The 12170-nt window shown below is 37.8% G+C and overlaps 1 protein-coding gene across 7 annotated transcripts in view; it reads right to left on the reverse strand.

Annotated features, from left to right (window-relative positions):
* DZIP3 (DAZ interacting zinc finger protein 3) overlaps positions 1-12170 on the reverse strand; it is a 115126-nt gene that overhangs the window by 85875 nt on the left and 17081 nt on the right. For 5 of the 7 annotated variants that reach the window (XM_030801607.1, XM_003261776.3, XM_030801605.1 and 2 more), the window contains exons 2-4: positions 7411-7514; positions 4646-4715; positions 1463-1618 (exon numbers count right to left, since the gene is read on the reverse strand). The exons of 1 other annotated variant lie outside the window; for it this stretch is intronic. In XM_030801607.1, the coding sequence (XP_030657467.1) occupies positions 1463-1618; positions 4646-4715; positions 7411-7442 (258 nt within the window). In that variant the 5' untranslated portion in view covers positions 7443-7514. The remainder of the gene's footprint in view (positions 1-1462; positions 1619-4645; positions 4716-7410; positions 7515-12170) is intronic. One more of the 7 variants, XM_030801609.1, reaches the window with a different exon arrangement.

Genomic DNA, 12170 nt, shown 5'->3' on the forward strand with positions numbered 1-12170 from the left:
TAAATAGCAAGAATACAGTAATTTAAAAAAACTGAAAAGACAATACAGTATAACAACTATTTACATAGCATTTACATTGTATTAGATATGTAATACCTAGATGTAATCTACAGATGATGTAATGCATACGGGAGAATGTGTACAGGTTGTATGCAAATACTATGTCGTTTTACATAAGAGACTTGGGCATCCTTGGATTTTTGTACTGGGGGTGCCCTGGAATTAACCTCCCACAGACACCAAAAGAAGACTGTACTATTCTTCTATTTTTACCTTCTAGTTGCTATTTTTTGCATATCTGAAGGCCACTGATTTCTGTCTTGTTGTTTCTAAGTGATTTCCAAAAGATAAGAGGGAAATGGTGGCATTATTCTATCAATTTCTAGCCAGAGTTCACTTATACTGTGGTAAATTATCTCAGTTAAGGTTATAATCGTGCATAAAGTCTTATGAATATCTTCAGTTTGTTGGCATTTGTAATCATAATAGTATTAATGTGTTTCATGGAAATAATCATATATTCTTTCATAGAAAGACAAACGTAGCCTTCTCAAGACAACTATGGTGCTTTACCCTTCTCTTCTCTAGTTAATTGCCACAAAGAAAAGAGTATATAATTTTCTTTAACTTCAGAAAACTCCATTAATTTAAGAAATGGTATCCTTCTTATGCTGAAAGTTACCACAAATTATACAGAAAAATTACTTCCAAGATGGAAATCTACAATATAGCTTCCAGAATATTTATTATACAAATAATTCCAAAAATTTGGATATGATTTTTAAAAATGCATTTTTGACAAATGTGTTAACTTTTTTTTTTTTTTTTTGAGACAGAGTCTTGCTCTGTCTCCCAGGCAGGAGTGCAGTGGCATGATCTCGGCTCACTGTACCTCCACCTCCTGAGTTCAAGTGATTCTCCTGCCTCAGCCTCCCAAGTAGCTGGGACCACAGGCATGTGCCACCATGCCCAGCTAATTTTTGTATTTTTAGTAGAGACCAAGTTTCACCATGTTGGCCAGGCTGGTCTCAAACTCCTGACCTCAGTGATCCACCCACCTCAGTCTCCCAAAGTGCTAGGATTAGAGACATGAGCCACTGTGCCCAGCCAAATGTGTTAACATTTTATGAGTTAGGAGAACAAAAGCAGTCCCCTGTCCCAGAGCGCCATGTTACAGGTTATTAGTAGGACTGGAATAAACACTAGACCTTGTAGTCAACAGCTTACAAACTACCAACCCACATTCCTACCATTATTCTTAAAAGGCTAGCACCAAATGACTCCATTTGTTCAATTTTTTAAAAGTCTACAGTCAAGGTTGACAACAAAGCCCTTTACACAAGTAAGATGGAGATTTTTTTCAAGACTTTGGCTATATTGTGTGGTTTAAAAAGAATTTTAATTAAAAAAGTCATATACAGACAGCTGCACTTCTGCCCCAAATAACAACTTATGATGTTACCTGCATAGTTTGGAAGGAAAAATCTTCTTGTAAGAACTTCTTAATGTGAGGAACCACACCTTTTGGTAGAGTATTAATTGCATTTAATAACTTCTTCACTTCTAATAGTAGGTTAACAGGGACAAGATCAGTAGGTATGTCATTTTCCTGTTTGTCCTAGAAGACATTATTGATTAAAAATTTACACAATTATGCATCTTCTCATTCACTCTAAGATCAGCCAAAGCATTAAAAAAGGAACAAAGCTCATTCTCCCTTGTTCTCCTAGCTTCTATGACAGAACTACAAAAAATTTAAGGAAGAATAATATGTTCTCTGCTCTCTAGGAACTTAAAATATTACATATATTATTCTCTGTAACATGAAAATTATATCTAAATGTGCTTTTTACATTATATGACTGATGCTTCAGCTATTAAACACACAGCAACTTGAATAGTTGTAATAGTTCAAATTATAAACAAAGTAGTAAAGTAGAATGACTCAACATCTCAATTCAGTCAGAGCTATATAAATAGTAATAATCTTCAGGAATTTATTCTTACAGAATTAATAAGGCATTAGTAATTGTTAATTGATTACTACACAATCAAGTCCTGCTGGAATATCTATTAACATTAGTTGTGAAGAACTAGTGGAAAACAGAGATGGATAAATGGCCTAGAACAGATGGATGATGGCCTTCCTTCAAACCTTAACAAGAAACCAGAGTTCTTATACTCTGTGGAAATTCTAGGAATATGATTATATTGCTGTTGATCTCTGAAAATATATGATTATATTGCTGTTGATCTTCTTATTGCAGAAGCCCCATAGAGCTTGAGATGCTGAAATGCCCTTGTATGGGCTAACTCACTTTCAGTTCTCTAACAGACCTGGAGCTACACAGGAAAGTAAGTAGAAACCAATAAAGTCCATTGCAGGACTATCTGTCTAATCTCAACTATGGTGTTTTGCCCTTCTCTCCCCCAGGTAATTGCCACAAGGAAAAGAGTTTGCAGAGACCATCCAGTAACTTAGGAGGGGAAAATATATAAACATAAAATAACCATGGTATTCGGTATTCACCTGCATGATGTTATCATTGTAAAAAATGGGTTTGAGTACTAAATTAAGATTCCTCCATCCCCATCTATATTCAACAAATATACCTTAGATTTTATAGCATTTAATAAGATTATTTATGTAAAAAAATGTTAACAGTTTATTAACTCTCTATGAAGGATGTTCATTGTACTACTATTCATTTTACTATCTTGCAACCTTTCTATAGGTTTGAAATTTTTCAAAAAGTTAAAAAAAAATTCTACAAAGTAACCAGAAAAACCCCTTATAAAGAATGACCAATATCAGTAGTGCATATAATTCAAACTAAAGGTCAACTCTACTCAAAAGTACCTGTAGAATCATCTGATACTAATTAACAAATTTATACATGGGCAAGATTATAGTATGAATAAAAATTTTTCAACAGGAAATATTATAAGCGTCATGCCTACAGGGTCTTGCTTTGTCACCTAGGCTGGAGTGCAGTGGCATGAACACAGCTCACTGCAGCCTTGACCTCCCAAGCCCAAGTGATTCTCCCACCTTAGCCCCTCAAGCAGCTGAAAATACAGGCATGCACCACCACACCCGGCTAATTTGGGTATTTTTAGCAGAGACAATGTTTTGCCATATTGTAAAGGCTGGTCTCAAACTCTTGAGCTTAAGCAATCAATTCACCCACATTAGCCTCCCAAAGTGCTGGGATTACAGGCATGAGCCACCATGCCTGGTCCACATTTTTAATTTAAGTTAGTTGTTCAAAATATTTGATGCTTAATCCATTTTGGCAAAATTGATTAAATACCTAAACAAAATTCAGGTCACAGTGTCCACCTTCCTTGCTTTTTGTATTCCTGATTCTGTATCTAGAAATGTCTTTTCTGGATCTAGTCCCCTGGTTCTTGCCTTTGCTCAACTGTACAACCCTACATACAATGTGCATATAGCGTACTTCCTCTGCAGCATTTTTTACAGTGATAACCTCATGCAGGTGAATACCGTGCTTATTTTATGTTTATATATTTTCCCCTTCTAAATTACACGATAACCTCTGCAAACTTTCCTACCCATGTTCCAGCAAACATGTTCCTACCCAAGTCTCATGCTGAATTGTAATTCCTAGTGTTAGAGGAGGGACCTGGTAGGAGGTGATTGGATCATGTGGGTGGTTTCTAATAGTTTAGCATCATCTGCCTAGTGCTGTCACATGATAAGAGTTCCCACAAGATCCGGTTGTTTAAAAGTGTGTGGCACCTTCCCCTTTGGTCTCTTTCTCTCCTACTGCCATGTGAAGTCGTGCTTGCTTCCCCTTTGCCTTCCCCCATGACTGTGAGTTTCTTGAGGACTACCCAGCCATGCCACCTCCTGTCCTGCCTAAGAAACTGTGATTCAATTAAACCTCTTTTCTTTATAAATTACCCAGTCTCAGGTAGTTCTTTATAGCCGTATGAGAACAGACTAATACACTTATTAACAAGCGGACATCAATCATTATATAAAACTATGTGGAAGGTAAAATTATACTAATGAGAACCTAACAAACAAATACCTCTTCCATCAGTCTTTCACAAAATATATGAACATATGATGTTCATACAACTAGTTTTAACTACCATAAAAGCGTATCACTGGTAATGAAAGCCTTTTATGTATAATTCAGAGTTATTCTCTTTCATTTAGACCTAGAAGTTCTAACCATAAAGATAATAAAAATAAAGAATAAGTTTAACTTCAGAAATGACTCAAACTTCTTACTAAATAAAGTTCTGTATGTGTGTATGTGTGTTTTCTTTATATGTATATAGGTTTTGTTTTGCTTTAATTTTCCCTTCAAAAAACAAATGAGGGATTTCTTAAAATTGATTGTTGGGCTATTTCTGGATGATTCCATTCAATTTTTTTTACTAATTTTTAGTTATGGTGAGGAATGGTATTTAGAATGACAACCTTGAGATACAGTATCAATCATCAAAGCAAGATTTAACTGTGACCATTTTACTTATGAAGGTAGGAAAGTAGACTCACTCAAAAAATTTTAACATGTAATTAAACTGACTAGATGTATCACTGCATTTGCATATATAATTAGTTATTATCAATTAACTAAAAGTTAATGAAAATTAAACTTTCTCTTACTAGTTGACCAGATGATTTTTCTAGCTTATTATCAGTTTCTTCCTTCCTCTGATCCTCCACAGCAGGATGCCTATTTTAAATGAAAATAAGGTATATTAAGAGCATCTTCTCACAAAGAACACGAATTGTAGTAGTAAAGAATCTAACAATTGAATTATTGTCTGAAAGTGTAACCAAAGGGTATCAAAGACTGGTAATGGTGGTAGTGCCATATCTCTTTAGAGACTCAAGTTAAAGAAGACAAATTGGCCATGCCCTTACTGGATGGTGGTAGAGAAAACAGCAAGCCAATTATGAAAAACACTGCATCCTTAATAGATATGCAGTAGACCAAAATAATGGGAAAAAAACCTTATAGCACTGTTCCAAGGTAAAGGAAAAAAAGGTCTTAAAAAGGTTGATGTTTTGTGTGTTTATGAAGATATTACAGGTTAGGGAGAGATCTATCTTAAATAGATCATTTCATTTTTTGTTTGGGGTTCCTAAACTTACAATTGTAAGTTTTTTATTACATTGGAATTATTTGGAAATATTATTTCCAAATAATATTTTTAACTGAGGAAAAATGTCATATTTAGAAACTACTAACTATTTGGGTAATAAGGGATCACTTGACAGGTTTTGCTTTTAACCTTAGCTCAAAACGTGAACATACTGCAGTATTATATACTGAACTGAAAATTTTATTTGTAATATTGCTTTTGCCTGCATACAGAACCATTGTATAGGAACCATAATAAAGGCATCATAATATAGGGTCATATATGATTTATTCTATGTTAATTCTGGACACCAGCAGAGATAACACTAAGGTGAGAAATTTATATTGACTGATTTATTCAGAATCGTACTTTATAAATATTCTCTTATTTGACTTTACATTTATGCATTCATTTGACAGACAACCATTTATCATCTACCATATGCTAACTGATTTTGTTGGGGTAAATTGGGACAGATACATAAAATGGTATTATCCATTTTCAAACTTCTAGTGAAAGTTTCTACAAAAGATGATATACACATGCAAACATTTCACAATATGATTCTCAGTGCTCTTTAAGGTGCCACGGTAAAAAGAAACCTATTAACTGCCTTTTCCTCCACTTCCAAGCCCCACTTGCCCTACAAAAAATAAAGCAAAACACAAGTTGTATCTTTGTGTTATCAAGGAATGAAAAATACTGTAGCAGTATTCTGAAGTCTTTCAAGGTTTGAGAAAGAGTATTAAATGTTCTCAAGTGTATACTCTACCAGCAAACTCCATTTCATGATCATTCCCTCTTTAACCCAATACTTCTCAATCCCAGATGCATGTTAAAATCAACTGTGAAGCTTTTGAAACATCCAGATGCCCAAAAACTACTTCATGTCTTCTGAATCAAAAGTGTCATGTGGGCTGCTATATTTTCTATAGACTCCGTTACAAATTTTGATGTGTAACTCCAACTTACCCTCACCTCCTCCTCTGTACAAATAAACCCAAAACCTCTTAGCAACATAGTCAAAATACACCCCAAGAATTTTTCTTAAGTATTTTTCTTGCTATTTCCTCAGCTCAGCCAAATGACCTTTTATCCTCCCTTGCTTGTAAACCCATCACAAGGCTTCTCATTCTTTAAAGATCAGTTCAAATGTTACTTTGTGGAATAATTATTTTTTCTTCCTGTAGACAGCCACAGAATCTCTAACAGTTATGCAATTTGCCTAAAGATATAATTACTTTTTATATATCTTCCAACTATATTATAAGCTATCTCTAGGTACACAAATATTGTCTTAGTCTTTATTCCCTAAGCACCAAGGAATTAGTAAATGCTTTTGTAAAATAAATTAATAGGTCACACTGCTTATTATATGAGATAGTTCAAGCCTGGAGGGAGATCTCCAATATGACTCTGTTTAGTATTATATGAGGTAGAGGTGGGCTGAACTTGCCCTGCTTGGAAAAAAGAGAATGTCATTTGGCCTTGGCCCACTGAACCACTCAGTAAGTTCTTCTGCATCATGCTTAAATTACCCTTTAGAAAATAGGGATAATAACAGCACTCACTTCATAGAGTTGTTATGAGGTTTATGAGTAAAACATAATGTAAAAACACTAAAAACAATGCTGACATAGTAAGTCTATGTAAGCACTTGTTAAATCATAAAACATTTTGGTGAGAATGACTGAACAATAAGGTATGGCACATTTTTCAATTCTTAGCTCTTCAGTGAGGATGTAATCCCTAGTGAACTTTTGTAAAATTAGATTTCACCCAGTCTACATCACCCACTAATCAAACTTGCTGAAATGTCTTGAAGCATAAGGGTTTCCCATTCATACTAGCTTCCCAAGGTTACGTGGAAAAAACAAACATTATGTCTTTTGGAATACAACAAAATGCAGCTGGTTTTTGTCAACCTATCCTTTACCTCTGCGGTCCCCAACCCCCAGGCCACAGACAAGTACAGGTACATGGCCTGTTAAGAACTGGGCTGCACAGCAAGCAGGAAGTGAGCAGTGGGAAAGCATTACCACCTGAGCTCCACCTTCTGTCAGATCAGCAGCAGCATTAGATTCTCATAGGTGTGCAAACTCTATTGTGAACTGCCCATGTGAAGGATCTAAGTTGCCCACTTCTTGTGAGAATCTAATGCCTGATGATCTGAAGTGGAAGTTTCACCCCAAAACCATTTCCCACACCACCACCATCCATGGAAAAATTGTTTTCCATGAAACCAGTCCCTGGTGCCAAAAAGGATGGGGACTGTTGCCTTACCTCATAAAAAATTCATCTGGTAGAGAATCCATGCTGCTCAAGGTTTCTTTACAAAAATCTTATTCCACTGCTTGCAAACTGACTTTAAATACTGCCCTTTAATGCTGTAAGAAAAATGATATTTTTATGAAGGTAGGAAAGTTACACTCTTTTTCTCCACTATGAAAACAGAACATGATCATTTGAAGAAAATCTGAAACTGCTCTAAAAGAAGAAAATGAATCATAGTTTCGCCACCCAAACATAATCACTACCCATCCTTTAATATGCTTATTTTTTACCAAGCATAGGTATATTTTACCAATTTGTAATCATATTAAATAAAAGATGTTTGGGGGTGGAGCCAAGATGGCCGAATAGGAACAGCTCCAGTCTACAGCTCCCAGCATGAGCGACGCAGAAGATGGGTAATTTCTGCATTTCCATCTGAGGTACCAGGTTCATCTCACTAGGGAGTGCCAAACAGTGGGTGCAGAACAGTCGGTGCAGCACACCTTGCGTGAGCCAAAGCAGGGTGAGGCATTGCCTCACTCAGGAAGTGCAAGGGGTCAGGGAGTTCCCTTTCCTAGTCAAAGAAAGGGGTGACAGATGGCACCTGGAAAATCGGGTCACTCGACACCCTAATACTGCGCTTTTCGAACGGGCTTGGAAAATGGCACACCAGCAGATTGTGTCCCGCACCTGGCTTGGAGGGTCCTACGCCCATGGAGTTTCACTGATTGCTAGCACAGCAGTCTGAGATCAAACCGCAAGGTGGCAGCTAGGCTGGGGGAGGGGCGCCCGCCATTGCCCAGGCTTGCTTAGGTAAACAAAGCAGCCAGGAAGCTGGAACTGGGTGGAGCCCACCACAGCTCAAGGAGGCCTGCCTGCCTCTGTAGGCTCTACCTTTGGGGGCAGGGCACAGACAAAAAGTCAGCAGTAACCTCTGCAGACTTAAATGTCCCTGTCTGACAGCTTTGAAGAGAGTAGTGGTTCTCCCAGCACGCAACTGGAGATCTGAGAACGGGCAGACTGCCTCCTAAAGTGGGTCCCTGACCCCCGAGCAGCCTAACTGGGAGGCACCACCCAGTAGGGACAGACTGACACCTCACTCGGCCGGGTACTCCTCTGAGACAAAACTTCCAGAGGAACGATCAGGCAGCTGAATTTGCGGTTCACGAAAATCCGCTGTTCTGCAGCCACCGCTGCTGACACCAAGCCAAACAGGGTCTGGAGTGGACCTCTAGCAAACTCCAACATACCTGCAGCTGAGGGTCCTGTCTGGTAGAAGGAAAACTAACAAACAGAAAGGACACCCACACCGAAAACCCATCTGTACATCACCATCATCAAAGACCAAAAGTAGAAAAAATTACAAAGATGGGGAGAAAACAGAGCAGAAAAACTGGCAACTCTAAAAAGCAGAGCGCCTCTCCTCCTCCAAAGGAACGCAGTTCCTCACCAGCAATAGAACAGAGAAAGACTTTGACGGGTTGAGAGAAGAAGGCTTCAGACGATCAAACTACTCCGAGCTACAGAAGGAAATTCAAACCAATGGCAAAGAAGTTAAAAACTTTGAAAAAAAATTAGATGAATGTTTAACTAAAATAACCAATGCAGAGAAGTGCTTAAAGGAGCTGATGGAGCTGAAAGCCAAGTTTCGAGAACTACGTGCAGAATGCAGAAGCCTCAGTAGCCAATGCGATCAACTGGAAGAAAGGGTATCAGTGACGGAAGATGAAATGAATGAAATGAAGCAAGAAGGGAAGTTTAGAGAAAAAAGAATAAAAAGAAACAAACAAAGCCTCCAAGAAATATGGGACTATGTGAAAAGACCAAACCTATGTCTGATTGGTGTACCTGAAAGTGATGGGAAGAATGGAACCAAGCTGGAAAACACTCTGCAAGATATTATCCAGGAGAACTTCCCCAATCTAGCAAGGTAAACCAACATTCAGATTCAGGAAATACAGAGAACGCCACAAAGGCACTCCTCGAGAAGAGCAACTCCAAGATACTTAATTGTCAGATTCACCAAAGTTGAAATGAAGGAAAAAATGTTAAGGGCAGCCAGAGAGAAAGGTCAGGTTACCCACAAAGGGAAGCCCATCAGACTAACAGCTGATCTCTCAGCAGAAACTCTACAAGCCAGAAGAGAGTGGGGGCCCATATTCAACATTCTTAAAGAAAAGAATTTTCAACCCAGAATTTCATATCCAGCCAAACTAAGCTTCATAATTGAAGGAGAAATAAAATACTTTACAGACAAGCAAATGCTGAGTGATTCTGTCACTACCAGGCCTGCCCTAAAAGAGCTCCTGAAGGAAGCACTAAACATGGAAAGGAACAACCGGTACCAGCCACTGCAAAAACATGCCAAATTGTAAAGACCATCAAGGCTAGGAAGAAACTGCATCAACTTATGAGCAAAATAACCAGCTAACATCATAATGACAGGATCAAATTCACACATAACAATATTAACTTTAAATGTAAATGGGCTAAATGCTCCAATTAAAAGACACAGACTGGCAAATTGGATAAGGAGTCAAGACCCATCAGTGTGCTATATTCAGGAAGCCCATCTCACGTACAGAGACACACATAGACTCAAAATAAAGGGATTGAGGAAGATCTACCAAGCAAGTGGAAAACAAAAAAAGGCAGGGGTTGCAATCCTAGTCTCTGATAAAATACACTTTAAACCAACAAAGATGAAAAGAGACAAAGAAGGCCATTACATAATGGTAAAGGGATCAATTCAAAAAGAAGAGCTAACTATCCTAAATATAGATGCACCCAACACAGGAGCACCCAGATTCATAAAGCAAGTCCTGAGTGACCTACAAAGAGACTTAGACTCCCACACAATAATAATGGGCGATTTTAACACCCCAGTGTCAACATTAGACAGATCAATGAGACAGAAAGTTAAAAAGGATATCCAGGAATTGAACTCAGCTCTGCACCAAGCGGACCTAATAGACATCTACAGAACTCTCCACCCCAAATCAACAGAATATACATTTTTTTCAGCACCACACCACACCTATTCCAAAATTGACCACATAGTTGGAAGTAAAGCTCTCCTCAGCAAACGTAAAAGAATAGAAATTATAACAAACTGTCTCTCAGACCACAGTGCAATCAAATTAGAACTCAGGGTTAAGAAACTCACTCAAAACCACTCAACTACATGGAAACGGAATAACCTCCTCCTGAATGACTACTGGGTTCATAACGAAATGAAGGCAGAAATAAAGATGTTCTTTGAAACCAACGAGAACAAAGACACAACATACCAGAATCTCTGGGACACATTCAAAGCAGTGTGTAGAGGGAAATTTACAGCACTAAATGCCCACAAGAGAAAGCAGGAAAGATCCAAAATTCACACCCTAACATCACAATTAAAAGAACTAGAAAAGCAAGAGCAAACACATTCAATAGCTAGCAGAAGGCTAGAAATAACTAAAATCAGAGCAGAACTGAAGGAAATAGAGACACAAAAAACCCTTCAAAAAATTAATGAATCCAGGAGCTGGTTTTTTGAAAAGATCAACAAAATTGATAGACTGCTAGCGAGACTAATAAAGAAGAAAAGAGAGAAGAATCAAATAGACGCAATGAAAAATGACACCATCCATCCCACAGAAATACAATCTACCATCAGAGAATACTACAAACACCTCTACGCAAATAAACTAGAAAATCTAGAAGAAATGGATAAATTCCTTGACAAATACACCCTCCCAAGACTAAACCAGGAAGAAGTTGAATCTCTGAATAGACCAATAACAGGTTCTGAAATTGCGGCAATAATCAATAGCTTATCAACCAAAAAGAGTCCAGGACCTGATGGATTCACAGCCGAATTCTACCAGAGGTACAAGGAGGAACTGGTACTATTCCTTCTGAAACTATTCCAGTTGATAGAAAAAGAGGGAATCCTCCCTAACACATTTTATGATGCCAGCATCATCCTGATACCAAAGCCTGGCAGAGACATAACCAAAAAGGAGAATTTCAGACCAATATCCTTGATGAACATTGATGCAAAAATCCTCAATAAAATACTGGCAAACCGAATCCAGCAGCACATCAAAAAGCTTATCCACCATGATCAAGTGGGCTTCATCCCTGGGAGGCAAGGCTGGTTCAACATACACAAATCGATAAATGCAATCCAGCACATAAACAGAACCAAAGACAAAAACCACATGATTATCTCAATAGATGCAGAAAAGGCCTTTGACAAAATTCAACAACCCTTCATGCTAAAAACTCTCAATCAATTAGGTATTGATGGGACGTATCTCAAAATTATAAGAGCTATCTATGACAAACCCACAGCTAATATCATACTGAATGGGCAAAAACTGGAAGCATTCCCTTTGAAAACTGGCACAAGACAGGGATACCCTCTCTCACCACTCCTATTCAACATAGTGTTGGAAGTTCTGGTCAAGGCAATCAGGCAGGAGAAGGAAATGAAGGGTATTCAATTAGGAAAAGAGGAAGTCAAATTGTCCCTGTTTGCAGATGACATGATTGTATATCTAGAAAACCCCATTGTATCAGCCCAAAATCTCCTCAAGCTGATAAGCAACTTCAGCAAAGTCTCAGGATACAAAATCAATGTACAAAAATCACAAGCATTCTTGTACACCAATAACAGACAAAGAGAGAGCCAAATCATGAGTGAACTCCCATTCACAATTGCTTCAAAGAGAATAAAATACCTAGGAATCTAACTTATGAGGGATGTGAAGGACCTCTTC

This window comes from Nomascus leucogenys, chromosome 21, assembly GCF_006542625.1.
Source record: "Nomascus leucogenys isolate Asia chromosome 21, Asia_NLE_v1, whole genome shotgun sequence".
Taxonomy (NCBI): domain Eukaryota; kingdom Metazoa; phylum Chordata; class Mammalia; order Primates; family Hylobatidae; genus Nomascus; species Nomascus leucogenys.